This window comes from Cyprinodon variegatus, unplaced genomic scaffold (genome assembly GCF_000732505.1).
Source record: "Cyprinodon variegatus isolate N-32 unplaced genomic scaffold, C_variegatus-1.0 Scaffold157, whole genome shotgun sequence".
Classification (NCBI taxonomy): domain Eukaryota; kingdom Metazoa; phylum Chordata; class Actinopteri; order Cyprinodontiformes; family Cyprinodontidae; genus Cyprinodon; species Cyprinodon variegatus.
In genome coordinates this window covers 1253549-1271295 of record NW_015150610.1, presented here as the reverse complement: position 1 = coordinate 1271295, position 17747 = coordinate 1253549, and the positions used below count along the sequence as shown (strand labels likewise).

The following is a 17747-nucleotide window of genomic DNA, read 5'->3' as shown; positions in this document are numbered from 1 at the left end:
TATAAATATGTGTACCTGTGGTGGTAAATTTGCCAGCTCTTCTTAATAGAGGGTCCTACCATACGGCTTATCAGGACCACAGGAAGTACCCACTGCGAGGCAGATTGGGGAACATTTGGTCTGTCATTCAGCCATGCAGCAACAGAATGATGAAATTCTTCCTATATTTACCCTGAAAAATTAATGGTGGTTATTTTATTCACCAAATGAAATATGCAGGAAAGTAAGGCAAACATTCTTAGGCACTTCAAAAAACTCAAGACTTAAATGCTCCATTTACTCCCACAATTAGCATCTCATTGGACCCAAGTCTAAGTCCCTTTCTTGGACACCAGATGTCACCAATGTCTTCTGTTTTGCGTTTGTGTGGAGCATTATGGAGTAGGGATATAAGTATTTGATATCATTTTATTTGGGGAATTTTGCTGATTTCCAAAGAAATTAAGTTTGTTAATCCTATGGGTGTTCTAATTTTAAGAGTGACAGATTTAATAAAACGTCTAGAAAAACATCTAAAACATATTTTTATGCAGAAAACTAGGAAAATTTCTTCTAAACCAGTCTCTTCATCATCACAAGAGGACCAAAGAATTATCTGAGGTCACCAAGAAAAGCGAGCATCTCATGGTTTTAAAGTAAGTGGGATAGTTACATCTATAGAAGAATAGATTAATCGGAGGCTTCTGTCAACTTCAAAAGAATTAATTTCTATTTACTCTTCCCACTTCAGTTCAAATGTCCTATTTCATCTCAAGATTTTTTTTATTTTTTAGAATTGTATATAGATTTTGTTTGTAGCCATAACAATCATATATCTGATTAAATATAGAAATGCAAGTTTAACCACCATTAACACATGATCGGCATATACACTACCGTTCAAAAGTTTGGGGTCACATTGAAATGTTATTATTTTTGAAGGAAAAGCACTGTACTTTTCAATGAAGATAACTTTAAACTAGTCTTAATTTTAAAGAAGTAGACTTTATATTGCTAATGTGGTAAATGACTATTCTAGCTGCAAATGTCTGTTTTTTGGTGCAATATCTACAGAGGTGTATAGAGGCCCATTTCCAGCAACTATCACTCCAGTGTCCTAATGGTACAATGTGTTTGCTCATTGGCTCAGAAGGCTAATTGATGATTAGAAAACCCTTGTGCAATCATGTTCACACATCTGAAAATGGTTTAGCTCGTTACAGAAGCTACAAAACTGACCTTCCTTTGAGCAGATTGAGTTTCTGGAGCATCACATTTGTGGGGTCAATTAAATGCTCAAAATGGCCAGAAAAAGAGAACTTTCATCTGAAACTCGACAGTCTATTCTTGTTCTTAGAAATGAAGGCTATTCCATGTGAGAAATTGCTAAGAAATTGAAGAATTCCTACAATGGTGTGTACTGGGGAGGCCGTGTTGCACAACTGAGCAAGAAGATAAGTACATTAGAGTCTCTAGTTTGAGAAACAAACGCCTCACAGGTCCCCAACTGGCATCTTCATTAAATAGTACCCGCAAAATATCAGTGTCAACATCTACAGTGTAGAGGCGCCTGCGGGATTCAGGGCAGAGTGGCAAAGAAAAAGCCATATCTGAGACTGGCCAATAAAAGAAAAAGATTAAGATGGGCAAAAGAACACAGATATTGGACAGAGGAAGACAGAGGAAGCCAAGTTTGAGGTCTTTGGATCACAAAGAAGAATGTTTGTGAGACGCAGAACAAATGAAAAGATGCTGGAAGAATGCCTGACGCCATCTGTTAAGCATGGTGGAGGTAATGTGATGGTCTGGGGTTGCTTTGGTGCGGGTAAGGTGGGAGATTTGTACAGGGTAAAAGGGATTCTGAATAAGGAAGGCTATCACTCCATTTTGCAACGCCATGCTATACCCAGTGGAGAGTGCTTGATTGGAGCCAATTTCATTCTACAACAGGACAATGACCCTAAACACACCTCCAAATTGTGCAAGAACTATTTAGAGCAGAAGCAGGCAGCTGGTATTCTATCGGTAATGGAGTGGCCAGCGCAGTCACCAGATCTGAACCCCATTGAGCTGTCTCAATGCACACATGGTTCCCCACCTACCTTTGCATAGAATGTGAAAATGTAGGGATGCTTTTTCAGAGACATAACATGGTCCTAGAATAAATTAGCTCAGTGTATGTATATAGTTAAAATTCACAGGAAACCGTATTTCAGATAACCTTATCACACAAATTTATCCACGATATACAGTCATATTCAGTTCTTTGGAATGTTATTGAAAAGTAAGTTTCAGCATCATATCAGAAAAGGAAATGGGTCTAAGTGGCCAGTCGGTTTCTGAGCCAACGTATATCATCATAATACATTTATTTTGTATTATGTCATCAGCACAGGGACCATAACAGTTCTGCCCCCTGTTCGCCGCTATTTTGATGACATCTTCATTAGAGCTTTCCTCAAAGTAAGAGACATCTGACTCGATATACTGGGGTACATAGAAAAATGACAGACCTTACTTTTATGTGTAATTTGCAATTTTTTAACCAATCTGTAGTGCTCATATTCTGCATACACATCGTAGCCTCAGGGTTATAATGACTAAGTTTCACTAAAACCCAAATTAAAAAGCAGCTAAATTGAACTTGAATCCTCAATACTAGAACTACATGTACATCTTGACGATAACCGACAAACTACTTTGTCTAATAGTCGTAGCTATTTCCTGGATTTGGAACTAGCCCAAGTTTCATCTCCGGGGTAGAACTTTGGCTTGATGGTTTTCCCCTTTCGGAAAATGTAACTAGAAAAATATGCAATTTTAATAACAAGGGTACTCGTATGTTCAGCAAATTTTCCCTTAAATTGTGGCCTATAGATAAAACTCGCACAAGATCTGGATCATTACCAGATTTAAAATAATTGTTTCTTGGCATGAGGCTTACCTCTAGTAAAACAAAATCCATAAAATCAGTTCATAAGTTTTCAATTGATCCTGCTAGCAAACCAAGAACGTTCACTTTTCTTGTGTTTTTTGTCTTTAGTAAAAACACCTCAATGCTTTTTGAGCCTGATGCTGAGGCTGTCAATAGTCACTGCTGCCGCCCTCTGGTTTAGTGGTGAACTTCTTGATCCGCCAAATATCGCTATCTCACAGTGTTAGAAAATCTTTTAAGAAAATGCTGTATCCAGATAATATCTGGACCAAACCCTTAGCAAAAAGTATTTTATTCAAGTATACTAAAAGTGCACTAATTTCATACTTAAAATCAGGCAGTGCACTTAGAGTTTATTTATTCTAAACTATATTTCATATACTTAACAATAGTATAATCAAGTGTACTTGACTTACACTGAGAAGGATAAAAAGTGTTTACTAAAGTATACTTTAAGTATACTTTAGTAAACTTAAAAATGTCCCGATTTAGTATACTTCAAATATACTACTTTTTGCCAAGGGAAATGTAATGGATTATTTCTTGGCACGAGGGACACCTCTGATAAAAAATGTCATTAAAATCTGTCCATAACTTTTCAAGTTATCCTGTAGACAGACAGACAGACAGACACAAACTCTGCTAAAAACATACATTCCTTGGCATAGATACTAATTTTCAGTCAGGGTTCAGAAGTGGCCATAGCAGTTTAATTCAGTTTATTTATATGGCACCAATTCACAACACATGTCATCTCAAGGCACTTTACAGAGTCAATTCAACCAGATCATACAGTCAGATTGTTTCCAAGTTTTCTACCAAAAGAAAACCAGCTGATGGCATCGACTCGTTGACTTGAAAGCAATCCCTCACACCAAGCATAACATGAACAAACTTCCACCAGAAGCAGGCTCAGTGTGAGCGACCATCTGCTGAGACCGACTGGGGTTCAAGGAGACAGAAGCAGACATAAAGAATCATAGATTGTAACAAAGATAGTAACTGTCAACCAGTTACACAGGCAGCCCTGTCCAGGAAACACAGCAAGGCAGACAAGCTCCGAGCCAGCTCCCCCGGAGGATCTTCATTTATGAATTTAAAACCACTGTAAAAAATGTTATGATGGAGACATGTTCTTATTTTTCTTAAGGATCTTGTTTTTGTTTTTTTGTTGTTGTTTTTTTTTAAAGATATTTGCTACTTCTTTTATCATGAAAATGTAACTTGATGTTTATTTTGATGTTTATTATGTATGCAATTGCTAAAATCTGGCTGCTACCTTTTAATAAAAATACAAGATATATACAACAGAAAATAAACAAAATCTTCACAAACTGCTGTTTTCCCTTCCCGATGAGGAAAGTTCACCTGTAATCTGGCTTGTCTCACTTTCACTAGAAAATAAATGTTGAATGTGAACTATGGGTCTAAAGTCCAACCCCTGCTTGAGGTAAAAACTAAACAGAAAAAGGTAGGACTCTCATGCAAACAGCCACACTCCCTGTCCTGTACAATGTCTTCATGATAGATATGTTTTTGAAAAATTGTGGCTTTAAAAAACATCTAAGCAGAGTTATAACTTAGGCCATAACTGAGAACTTTACCTAATTTGATTTCATGGAAAACATGAAGTATTCTAGACTCTAGATTTCTCAAAAACATAACCGTAAAGAGGGCACAATCCACCTCTTTTTCTAAACATATTTTTTTGTTTGTTTGTTGTTGTTTTAAAGGTTTTCCTATCCAATATTTTAACCTATGAAGAATCTCTGCGAAGAGAAGGTGCTTTAAAGACTCCTGGATCACATGATCCCACAGCAATTTCCTGTAATTGTCTCTGCACTGTAGGTGGACAAAGTAGTGGCGTCCACAGTGGAGCAGAGGTCACAACAGTCTGGTTAGTAAATCAGTGAAGTAGACACAGCTTACCATGTGTGCTGCGGCTCTGGAAGAATACTGCGGGTCTGTCTTTTGGGTAAGTTTAACCCCCAGATTTGATGCTTAAAAGTGTAGGGATTTGCTTTTTTTTTTTTTTTTTTTTTTTTTTTTTTTACCTCAAAATAAATCACATGCAGTCTTTCATTAGTTCTTTCCAGGTAATATCAGGTTGGGAAAAACCTGGCACATTTTAAACATGTTATTTACTACTGTGTTGCCATTGTTTAAATGTATAAACTCAAATACATTTTCTCAAGCACAAGCTTAGTCAACAGTTTTTTTAGGCTCTTCAGATTAGTGTTTTAGGTCTTTTAACGTTTAAGACACCTACGGCCTAATATTCAAAGTTTCTAAAACAGAAACGGCTAAATTGTATGTGCAGTTTCCTTTAGTGTGTGCAATAAGTGGGCATGTTACTGGTTATCTACAAAGATTGCTGTGCTAATGTTAAGACGTGAAAACTAATTTGGTTCAAATTATTAAAATGAGCAGATTCTGAGTGCTACAGGCAGATAAGAAAGGTAAGGTTAAAAGCATCAGGGATGGAGGTATAAATGATTATTATTGAAAGAAATAATATTGAAAACAATAAATAATATTTGTAGTGGGCCTGAAATAGTTTGCCTATCTTAAAGTGCTAAAGAAAAAAGTGATGTACTGCATTTGCACCCCTAAGCCACAGCAGACAAGCTTCTTGTCATGTTCACCAACTGTAGCAATCATTTCTCATCTGTAATAATAAAAGGCATTTATCTAAGGAAATAGCAAACTTATTCTGAACATTTTTTAAAAATAACTTAATGGGTTTATTATTGGCTCATATTATCGATGAACTGGAACTGTCCTCAGATTGGATTTCAGAAATCTGTTCACCTTATTTAAACATTAGTTTGACATTAACGTTTGTGTTTTTTGTTTTTTTTTGGTAATTCTCTCATTAAATGTTATAGCTAGAATATGACTGACTTCATTTAGGAATATGTCTATGTTTGTGAATAAAAAAGCAGTTCCATCCAAAAATACAATTTAAATATAAACATTGTTGAAACACCTCTTTTTTACTAACATTAACATAACTATAATTGGCTGTAAGTCATTGTTTCTGAAGGTGATCTTAGCATTTCTAAAATGTTGTGAAATTATTTTGATGCATGCATATATGGTTGTGTTTGAACCCCAGAATGCATCCTATTTGGACAGAGATGACCCAGATCTGCCAATCTGTGTGGAACAGACAGTTCTGGTCTGGATCCCTCTAGGGTTCATGTGGCTCTGTGCTCCATGGAACCTCATGCCTCTATGCAGAAGATCACAAGTAAATAAAAAACATTGGACTAAGCTCTACTTCTGCAAACAGGTATTGCATAATTAAAACACTCCTATTATTTTTAATACGTGATGCTTAGGTGGAAGCATTTTAACAATCAGTCTGAATTTTTCCCTCCTCTTTTCAGCTTGTGGTGATTTTGTTGTTCCTAACGGCCATTGGAGGCCTGACTGTCACGTTAGTAGAGGATTTTGGTCCAAACAGTTCAGGAGAGAAAAGTCCAGCTGTATACTACACAAACCCGGTCCTATTTGCTGTCACATGGGTAAAGTTTAGGTTTTATATTCAAATATTGATCAAATATGTCCAAGATGTGAATATTATTCATTGTTATTGTGTTTTTTATGTTTTACCTTTTAAGATCCTTCTGCTGTTGTGTCAGGAAGGATTGAGGAGAAAGGAAAGAGCAGTAGATTCTGCTTCTCTTTTCATTTTCTGGCTTCTCCTTGTTCTGTGTGACATTTTCCCTTTCCAGACCCTCCTACGGGAAGCTCTTAGGCTGGTATGAGAGTCTAAACAATAGATCAGAAAACTCTCTCTGTGTTTAAATGACACACTATTAAACAGACCATTTTTCCCCCTCCCTTAAACATCTCTTCACACCCAGGGAGAGGTCAGAGATATTCCTCGTTTCTCTCTTTTCTACATTTCCTTTGGACTGGAGGTGATTGCATTCATTCTCTCTGCTGTGGCAGACATCCCTCAAGATGCAAAGGAGCTTGTAAAAAAGGTCATTTTTATGTTATTTTTGCCTCGAAATAGTCCAATGTATACTGGAAAGAACTCTTCTTCCTTAGTAGCTATATATATATCTTTAGTTATTTATGTTGTAGAATCCAGAGGCAGGGGCAACATTCATGAGCAGAATCACTTTCAACTGGTTCAACAGGTAAATCAACACCCACCACAAAAATAAATAAATAAATAAATAAATAAATAAATAAAGTGAAAAGTTGATTTTGTGCTGCAATCCAAGGCTTCTTCTTGATCTTCCAGCATGGTGTTGAAGGGCTATCAATCCCCCCTGGTTCAGGAGGACATGTGGGACCTGAATGAGGTTGACAACACCGCCTATATCGGCCAGCGTTTTAATCATCACATGCAGAACGAGTTGGGTCTGGCTCGGATCCGATTACAGAATAAGTTAAAGAATAATCTGATCCAAAATCAAGAGAAAGAAGTGAAGGAGGATTCTCTAAGCGATCGCCTGGGGAAAGGTGTAAGTCAGGAGGTACTGATGATGGTGAGGCATTTTTCTCCCCAATTAATTTCATTTTCAACCTTTATTTTATTTTCAACAACAATACTGATTCTCTTTTAGGTTCACATATCTTGTTGTGTCCTTAAAGAATGTGCTTGCATATTTTACATAAGGAGGAAAAAGATAATATAAAGAAGAAGAAAAAGGAGAAAAACAAGAAGAAAATAGATTATCCAAAGTCATGGCTGGTTATCACCATTTACAAGACATTTAAATGGATTCTCTTTGAAGCTGCCTTCTTCAAACTTCTGCAGGACCTTCTGGCATTTGTTAGTCCTCAACTCCTAAAGTAAGTTAGATTTCTAGAAGTAATGTGCAGGTGGCCTTTGATTTAAGTAGCTAAGCTGCTCTCCTAACATCCTAACTGAATAGCATCTTAGTCGACTTTACCATAGGTTTTTTTTTTTTTTTTTTTTACTTTGTGGTCTTCCACTAAAACTATCTAAAGCAAACAGCTTTTCATTTTTAAAGATCACAGATGTTTCACTTTATAGTTTTTTTTCCCCCAGTTTTTGTATTCTGACATTGTGAAATTCTAAATATTGCAGGGTTTAACCATTTACTACTCATTGATTAGTTGAAATGTCAACTGATGAAAGGTCAGCTTCAGAAGAAAGTATACAGAGAAAATAGTACATTCAGTCGTATAATGTAATGATAATCATACATGATGGTTAATATTCTATTTTCTTGCTCAGGTTGATGATCTCCTTCACCAAGCAAAAATCCAGATATGCTTGGGAAGGATATTTGTATGCAGTGCTGCTGCTGGTGGTGGCTATACTGCAATCTCTGTTCTTGCAACAGTATGTTAAACGATGCTTCGTTCTGGGGATGAAAGTTCGAGCCGCACTTATGGCTGTGATTTACAAAAAGGTAACAATTATAACACAAAAACCTGCATTTGCAAAGTCTTATACTAGAGTAGTGAAGGTTTGCAAAATGAAGCCAAAGCATCATTCTTTAGATATATGTTGTAACTTTACCCTTTTATGACTTTATGTTACTTAGTTTTCAGTCATAAAGATTAGGACTGTCCGTCTTTTTCCTGTGAAAACATGTCTAATTAGCTCTGAGTTAGAATGACAGATCAAAGTTTAACCAACTTAAATCTGGGGCTGAACGATTTGCCAAAACTAAGAACAGAATTTTTTGCAACCAATATTGTGACTGGGAATTTCTGAAATCCAATCGGAGGACATTTCTAGCTAATAATCGATAATATGATCTAATAATCAATTTAGCTCATATTATCTTGTATTGATAATTAAAAAAAAACTAGAAGTGTCTCTGGGTTCAGGAAAAAGTGTGGGGGTGGCACTAGAGGGGTCAAGGGTGGTTAACAGGGCTTTTTCAATTTTGTGGAGCCTAGAGAGCTCTGCTGCCCCCTAAGGGGTGAGTGACATGAGGAAAAGGAAAAACTGTCTGCATCATAACGAAGCAGATTAATTTCTCCCACTAATGGGCTATGTGCTCAGTTAATTAGGTCCTTTTTTTTTTCTAGCCCTCTTTTGAGTTTTGCCTGCCCTCTGTTTTATTCTTCTAAGTTGATTTTTTCCCCCTTCTGTTTAACTGTTCTTTGATCAGTGTTCCTATGTTCCTCTAACCTGACAACAGCCAGATGCATGTCTAGGCGGAGCGAGACATGCATCTGGCTGTTGTCAGGTTAATGTTCCTCTGCTCTCATTCAGTCTTCTTTCTATCAGTGTCCATATCTTTTCACTCTCCTCTTCTATCAATCTGACACTATTCTAAAACAGTTACATAATATAATCACAATCTCTTAAAAAAAACATTAGAATGTACAACATGAAAACTTACAATTTAATTGTTGAAATACGATTTTTGTTTTACACAGCTATCCATCCATCTATCTATCTATTTTTTAACACGCTTATCCCGAGTGGGGTTGCAAGGGGTGCTGGTGCCTATCTCCAGCAGTAATTTGGGCATGAGGCATGGTACACCCTGGACAGGTCGTCAGTCCATTGCAGGGCAACACAGAGACAAACAACCATTTACACACACTCACACCTAAGGGGACTGTAGAGAAGCCAATTAACCTAACAGTCATGTTTTTGGACTGTGGGAGGAAACCGGAGTACCCAGAGAGAACCCATGCATGCTCAGGGAGAACATGCAAACTCCATGCAGAAAGACCCTGCGCCGGGAATCGAACCCAGAACCTTCTGGGTTTGATTCGATTCAGTGCTACCCACTGCGCCACTGAGCAGCTGTTTCACATAACTATTAGAAGTTATTCGGTTATAATCCCATCATGCATATTATTATTATCATGTCACCTGATTTAACACTAGAAATGCTCATTACCACAATATTTGTAGCTACAGTTTTCCTGTTATTGCCTCTAATGTGTTTCATGAGGAACTATATCAGATATCCAAACTGAGTAGTAGAAAAGCACACCTAAACCTGGAAGTCTATGTTCATAAATCACAACCATAAATCATCAAAACAGCTTTTACCGACTCTTCTTAAAACATCTAACTGTCCTAAAATATAAACTTATGGTCATCAATTAGTTCAAAACCATCTTTAGAAGAACTCTTGTTGATCCCTGAAGAACCACTGTGCCAGGAGTTTTCGATCATTCTGTTGCATTTTATCTGAGTCTCTTTTGCTTATGCCAGCTCCAACCCATGGTCTAATTTTTGTTGATTATCTTGGTTTATGTTACATTTTGGGCAGAGATGGGAAGTAACGAAGTACAAATACTTCGTTACTATACTCAAGTAGATTTTTCTGATATTTTTACTTTACTTTACTACTTATTTTTATGCCGACTTTTTACTTCTACTCCTTACATTTTTACACAAATATCTGTACTTTCTACTCCTTACATTTTAAAAAATTGGCTCGTTACTTTAGTTTTGAATCATTTCAGTGGAGTTACCGTTATTATTTTTCACGTCATCAATACCAAATTCAATCTAATTGGATGGGAATCTACGTTGCATTTGACGCACCACTACAAGATGAATCTACAGATTTGGAGGTATTCATTCGCGGCAAATCATTGCAGCTTGGTGGCGGTGGCGTTAGCATAGTAGCATGGACGACGAGATGATTGAAAATGAACACAACGGAGATCTAGTTCTATTGGCAGACATCCATTTAAAATGTAGGCAACGGCATGAAAAAAGTGGTTTCTACTTTTACTTTTATACTTTAAGTAAATTAACAAGCCTGTACTTTGTTACCTTTACTTGAGTAAAGAAGTTTAATCAGTACTTCCACTTTTACCAGAGTATTTTTTAACACAAGTATCTGTACTTTTACTCAAGTACAGAAAGTGAGTACTTTTGCCATCTCTGATTTTGGGTCATCATTTTTAGCAAGGCAAACAAATTGAAGCCATGTTTTCGGGGACAGCTTTATCTGGGGATAGGTGGTGCAAAACGGCGACTGTCTCTGGAAATCTGGGACGTCTGGTCAACGTATATTTAAATCCTTATTAAAATTTGCTCTTTTCATAACCTTATAGGCCTAATTTATAAATAATAGTTTCAAATATTTAAGCATTTGATCCCGCTATCGTGCGGTCAGCATGCATTAGCTACTTTTAAAACACAGTAAAACAGAAAACCAAAAAAATAAAAGCAGAAATCCAAAATGCTTAGCAGGATCCACGGGGGAAGGGAGAGAATTTAGAGTGCTAAAGCTTTATAGCAAGTTCTGCAGGGGGGCTCAGATGCTCTTTGAAGCGCTGTCCTTTTGGTAGTGTCATGCTTAGAAGGCAGCTAGTCTGCAAAGCGAACCTAGATCCCGTTCCACCAACGTTCAAAATGAATGTCATGGTTGTGACACAACAGATAGACAGAGAGATATAAATAGATAAAATGATTATACATTTGGATGAATATAAATTAAAAACATAGTTTTATTCTTCTATGCACTTTTAATTTAAAGCTTTAAAATAAAAATATGTTTTCCATTGCCCTCTTATCTTTCTTTGTCATCATCTTCATCTCTTTTCAAAGGCATTGGTGATGTCCAATGATAACCGTAAAGAGTCAACAGTCGGGGAAACAGTGAACCTCATGTCAGCAGATACCCAGCGCTTTAACGAAGTGACCAACTTTATCCACCTGCTGTGGTCCTGCCCTCTGCAGATCATTGTGTCCATTGTTTTCTTGTGGATGGAATTGGGACCTTCAACACTGGCGGGGCTTGCAGTAATGGTGTTATTGGTGCCAATTAATGGACTGCTGGCTACCAAGGCCAAAAACCTTCAGGTCACTCATATTCTTGGTATTTAATATAAATGTAGCTGGTGGCTTTTTCCTCATGACATAATGGAGTATTGTGTGTAAACGTATGAGTTAAGTTTAATTCAATACTATTTGGTAGAAGCTGTAAGGTAATTAAATGTGGTAAAAGTGAATACTTTCAAGTAGGGTTGTCAAAAGTATCGATACTCAAAAAAGTATCGATACTGAAACGTATCCGGATACAATACTCATTTTCAAAAGTATCGATACAGCCATCTAAAGTGCAGAATACTGGAAAATGCACTTTCTGAACACTGTGTGATTGAATAATTCTGTGCATTTTTCAGTTTCAGACTTTTTTTGTAACAGGTGCAGCTGCTGAGAAATATTTTTGTTTACCTGGTTTGGCTAGTGTCATTGTTATGTCTGCAAAACTTAGCCAAGGAAGGAACACTTAATTTTAATTTTGTATTTTTTTTTATCAAGCTTTGTTTAATATTGTGCACAGCATACAACCTCAAAATATTATTCTTATTGTTTTTTTATTTATTTCTTGTATTTTTTTAGTAATGAAAATATTTCTGTTGAATTTTAGAGTCTTTGTTTTTATTCTTGTGGTATCGAAAAGGGTATCGAGTATCGAATATTTTACGTAGTATCGGTATCGAGTTGAAAAGTTTAGTATAAGTTTAGTATCGTGACAACCCTACTTTCAAGATACGCTGTAAGTAATAAGGGTTTCTATGGAACAATAGAAAAAAACTGTATGGAGTCTCTTTCTGTTTTTCCTCTGCATCGAAATCTCCCAAAAAATCTAAAGGAGATAAAGCCTATTGTTATTAGGTTCTTTGGCACCGATTCTTAGTTTAATGGTGCTATCTGTAGATGTTCAGCTTACTTCACTAATTGATTCTGATTCCAGCTTAAGTGGTATATTTGATCTGCTTTCAGACAGAAAACATGAAGTCCAAAGACAAGAGGTTGAAAATAATGAATGAATTGCTCAATGGAATCAAGGTATTCTGCTTTTATAATAATGTTTTCAGATCTGCTGTGCCCTTACTGACAGATTTAGATAATCTGGTACAGTCTATTTAGGTCCTCTTCATCCTTCATCTATTTTCAGACAATTAAACTGTTTGCATGGGAGCCATCTTTCCAGACCCAAGTTGAAGATATCAGAGGAGAAGAACTGAAGGTGATGAGGAAGTTTGCCTATCTAACATCCTTCTCAACCTTCATCTCCAACTGTGCCCCAGCTCTGGTGAGTTAGATATCTGCAAAGTGAAAAAGGCCTGTTATGGTCCATGATGTTTTTTGTTAACGTTTGCTCTCTTTTTTGGGGGGGGAGTTCAGGTTTCTCTCGCTACGTTTGCTGTGTTCGTTGCTGTGAGCTCAGACAACATGCTAACTGCTGAGAAAGCCTTCACTTCAATCTCTCTATTCAACATCCTTAGAAATCCACTAAGCATGCTTCCAATGCTCATTGCTTCCATTGTGCAAGTAAATAATGTTGCAAGTGGTTCATAAGCACAAGTAAGAGTTGAAATAAAATCTTTTATAACCTTTTTTTTTTTTTACACTTTAGACAATAGTATCCAAAAAGAGACTAGAGAGGTTTCTTGGAGGAGATGATCTTCGCAATGACATTGTGCGTCATGACCCTAGTTTTAGTAAGTTACTCATTATTCACTCATTAATGTGTGATGTAGGCAATAACGATCACTAAATGGTATGGGAATATGACTAGGTGATTCCTTTTAATCTGTATCTATATCTTTGTTCTGCAAGACTCTGCTGTCAGCATATGTGATGGTTCCTTTGCCTGGGAAAAAGACTCTGAGCCTCTACTTAAAAAGTATGTTGTGTTAAGTTTAAAAGCTGTTCTCATTAATTTTATAGCATATTGCCAAAAAAGGCTTGAAAGTTACTGTATATTGTGGTGTTACTTTACTTTATCTTCCTTCTTAGCGTGTCACTGGACATTAAGCCTGGTGGGCTGGTGGCTATAGTAGGAGCAGTGGGCTCAGGAAAATCCTCACTTTTGTCAGCTCTTTTGGGAGAGATGCATTGCACCAAAGGTTTCATTAACATCCAGGTAATACTTTGTTCCTGTCTTCATGTCGCACCCCAATTTCCCCATTTTTCGACAATAACGTTTTTTTTTCCTATTCTATTACTTAAAGCTAGTGTGTAATAATTACAGGGATATACAGTCAGAAATGTAATATATTATACATAACTATGTTATTTATCATCATCTACGAGCTCAGCCTCTTAGCCTTAATATTTGTGTTGCCTTAGAATTCGTTATTTATAATTACATAGGAGCGGGTCTCGCAGCCATGGAGGCAGACATCTTTGCACTACGGCAGCGCAGAGCCAACAAACTAGCGATTGCGAGATCGCCCATTACGCTCGAAAGTAACTACGGCAAGTTGAGAGAGATGAACTGAGACGGTACTGAACAATACTGTAGATGGCAGTAGACTAATGAAATACTATCTGTAAAATTATCTATGTAAACAAACCTCATCACTTGAGAAGGTAGGTGATGCGGACGTCGTGGAAGACATTTTGTCCCGTAACGCTCGCCGTACTGTTGGGGGGGAGAAGCGGTGGGGGGGAGATGTTCATGTTGCTGCGGTCTGCAGTCTGGGGGTTAGATGTCGCTGAAAATTACACACTTAAGCTTTAAAGAGGCATTCTGGAGTTTTCTAATGATACTGCCACCCGTGGCCAAAATACAGAACTGCAGAATCTTCGACTAATTCTCTTAGTTTACTGTATATACATAAATAATATATGGTAAAAAAGAGGCTATTTTAAAGATTTTTAATTGTAAAAGCTTAATTTCTCTTTAAGGTGAAATAATTGTAGTTATTTTAATTGCTAATTTTCTTCCAAATAATGAATATAAATGTTGGTTGGTAGGCTACTGAAGACTGCAATGTTTTACCTTAAGATTATTTCTATAATGCCTGGGTTACCTTTGGTGTCACTCAGAAAAATTATCAAGATTGGCTCATTACAAGAATACTACAAATCAAATTAATTCAATTCAATCTAATTGAACTGGTGTGCCGTCTTGGCCAGGTCTCCCTCGAAAAAGAGATTTCAATCTCAAGGGACTTCCTGGTTAAATAAAGGTTAAAGAAAAAAATAATAATAATAAAATAAAATGAATAAGGCAGACATAAAAGTTAGCTTTTTGCTACAGTCTGGTGAAAACTACAGTGGATGACAGTAGTCAGGTAAAAAGCTATGGTGGCTTTCAAGGTGGCAATCCATCTACTGCTATAAGTGGAAATAAATTGGCAGGTAGTAAACTGCTCACATAGGAAAGGCAATAGCAATGTATTAGTCTACCTATTATGGAAGAACTATGAGATTACAGGCTGTAGTACGACACTTTAATTAGTGATTGACCTAAGAGTGTACAGACCAACAAATGTTGATTACTTAATCCAAAAGAAAGGTAAATTATTAAGCACATGCAATACACAACATTTAAAATAAATATCCATTTCCATAATACATGGATAATTTGGCAAAATCTTTCTGAGATGTTTACAGAACTCCATCTATCCATCTTCTCCTTCTTATCCAATCTTTCCATCTTCAGCAGTCTATGGGCAAATATTAAGTTTTTTTGTTTTGATTTTTTTTCTTTTTCCACCCAGGGCTCCCTTGCATTTGTACCACAGCAAGCCTGGATCCAAAACGCCACTCTGCGTTATAACATCTTGTTTGGCTCTCCCTATGAAGAAAGGAGATTTCAGGAGGTACTGGAGGCCTGTGCTCTTGGCCCTGACCTTAAGCTGCTTCCTGCAAGAGACCTTACTGAGATTGGAGAAAAGGCAAGTTTTTTATTTTTTTTAAATTAGAATTTAAACAATGTTAGAATTGTCAGCACAGTTGTATTTTAAATGGCTGTCATATGTTGTGGATTTATTCTTAGGGTATCAACCTTTCAGGAGGTCAGAAACAGCGTGTCAGCTTGGCCAGAGCAGTTTACAGTGAGGCTGATGTTTTTCTATTAGATGACCCCCTCTCTGCTGTGGACTCTCATGTTGGAAAGCATCTGTTTGATAAAGTTATTGGACCCAACGGACTTCTTAAAAACAAGGTTAAATGTTCAATGTACTATATTTTTCTACTATATACCTCAGAAGATAAGTTGGTGTCTGAACTGTGTAGCATCTCCATCATATTAAACTAAATACCGAAGTGGTTAAGTATGCAGACTTGTTATGGAATGTGCTTTTGTCTTCACAGACTCGTATCTTGGTAACACATGGTGTCAGTTTCCTTCCTTACGTAGATGAAGTTGTGGTTATGGTGAATGGACAAGTTTCCGAAGTTGGATCCTACCAGATCCTCCGTGCCTCTAAAGGAGTTTTCTCTGAAGTTCTAGATGCATATGCCAAAGAGCAAAGTAATGACAGAAGTTCAGAGGAAGGTAACCACATGAATTTTCATCCTATATCAGCAATGTAAAAAATAGACAAGATAATATAAATGTTTGATCATTGCCCGTCAAGAGGAACATCTTGATACAGAAGACTCTGAGCTCTGCCCTGACACAGAGGAGAGTCGGCTAGTCTTCCGTTTGGAGGATCGTGTTTCTCTTGCACTAAGGAGAGAAAACAGCATCAAACGGAATCAGAGAGGAAAAAGAAGCAGGTTTGATTCAACTTTGATGTAAAAAAGCTAAGAATGACTGTCCACACTGTAAATTATTTTAATTTGGATATCGGTAAGACAGAGCAACGACTATGATGGTCTCACATCTTAGGCCTTGACAAGGTTCTTGGTACAGTTTTAAGGGGAACGCTGTTTTTTTTACATTGGGCCCTTAATTTTACGTTATTACATCATGTTCTACTCACCCATATGAGTTTTGTGTCATTTGGAGCTGTTCTGAAGATATTCCGTTAGATTATATCCAAGTAACGTCTTCCTATGGGCAAACGACATGAAGGCACAAACTAAACTGTTCATAATTTATGATTTATGGTACTCCAGCATTCATAACATGTGGGTGAATCACTGTCCCCCAGACATCCGCAGTAATATTTTTTATATTGATATCTTTTAAAAACAAAGCGGAGTGTGTATGACTATATTTAAGTTGTTGATGGTTATGATGTTGTGTTTATTCCTCTTTCCATTTTGCAGTTTCAGATTAAGGAAAAACAGAAGTTTAAAAACACCTGAAAACACAATGAAAGGCCAGAGGCTAATTGAGAAGGAGACAATGGAAACAGGGCAGGTATAAGTGCTGTAAACCTAATTCTACTATATTTTAAGGATGTTTGTATTTTTGTATTTCTACACTAACCTCCACTGACTCCTTTTTTAAGTTCATAATGACACCTGCCTAAACCGTTAGCAGCTAAATCTGCTTTAGTGTCCTTGTTTTATTTATAGCTTATCCAGTATGGCATAATTTATTTGTATTATTAGCAAATGTCTTGTAGATAAGTGATATAACACAGAAACCCCTAATAAGGACACAAACATAAGGTAACGTAAATACTGCAAACATCAAGGATCTAGTTGGAGCTAAAAAGATGGACAAAGTGAGTCTAGCTCACTGACTAAATGCTAATTGTTTGAAAACTCAAGTATTAGGTAAAAAATAAAAATAATAATGGATTACTTTTCTGCCTCAGGTCCTGTACAACATGACATTAAGTTTCAGTCTGTCTCCAGACTTAATTAGACTGAATTCTGGATTTAATTTCAATTCAGATGCTGTCGTTTCACAAAAGGCTTTTAATATATGCTTCAGTAACTTCCGATTAATGCAGTTCTGCAATGAAGATTATGGCAAAAATTATTTTTATTGCAAAATAAAAGGAAGTTTTTGATGGCTGTAATCACAAAGCTAATTATTTTTCACATCGGCACACATAAATATTGGTAATTATTTTAATTGGTTTAAAGGTAATAACTTCTTCATCTTGCTTCTTTTATTTTGATAAACATTATTTACAACCTACTTTTTGTATTTACATTTTACAGGGTTCGTACACCATCAAATATTACTCCTCTGCCATGGCGTAGTAA

At 36.6% G+C, this 17747-nt stretch overlaps 1 protein-coding gene across 1 annotated transcript in view; it reads left to right on the top strand.

Annotated features, from left to right (window-relative positions):
• The first annotated feature begins 4761 nt into the window (after window positions 1-4761).
• The window catches only part of LOC107086567 (canalicular multispecific organic anion transporter 1-like), a 24253-nt gene continuing 11267 nt past the window's right edge, over window positions 4762-17747 (top strand). The window contains exons 1-21 of the mRNA XM_015377610.1: window positions 4762-4889; window positions 6033-6209; window positions 6307-6444; window positions 6541-6681; window positions 6787-6909; window positions 7013-7068; window positions 7176-7422; window positions 7554-7729; window positions 8139-8316; window positions 11442-11696; window positions 12624-12689; window positions 12799-12936; window positions 13029-13175; window positions 13261-13345; window positions 13464-13530; window positions 13644-13770; window positions 15356-15532; window positions 15634-15801; window positions 15951-16134; window positions 16217-16358; window positions 16854-16947. Of these exons, the coding sequence (XP_015233096.1) occupies window positions 4845-4889; window positions 6033-6209; window positions 6307-6444; window positions 6541-6681; window positions 6787-6909; window positions 7013-7068; window positions 7176-7422; window positions 7554-7729; window positions 8139-8316; window positions 11442-11696; window positions 12624-12689; window positions 12799-12936; window positions 13029-13175; window positions 13261-13345; window positions 13464-13530; window positions 13644-13770; window positions 15356-15532; window positions 15634-15801; window positions 15951-16134; window positions 16217-16358; window positions 16854-16947 (2931 nt within the window). The 5' untranslated portion in view covers window positions 4762-4844. The remainder of the gene's footprint in view (window positions 4890-6032; window positions 6210-6306; window positions 6445-6540; window positions 6682-6786; window positions 6910-7012; window positions 7069-7175; window positions 7423-7553; window positions 7730-8138; window positions 8317-11441; window positions 11697-12623; window positions 12690-12798; window positions 12937-13028; window positions 13176-13260; window positions 13346-13463; window positions 13531-13643; window positions 13771-15355; window positions 15533-15633; window positions 15802-15950; window positions 16135-16216; window positions 16359-16853; window positions 16948-17747) is intronic.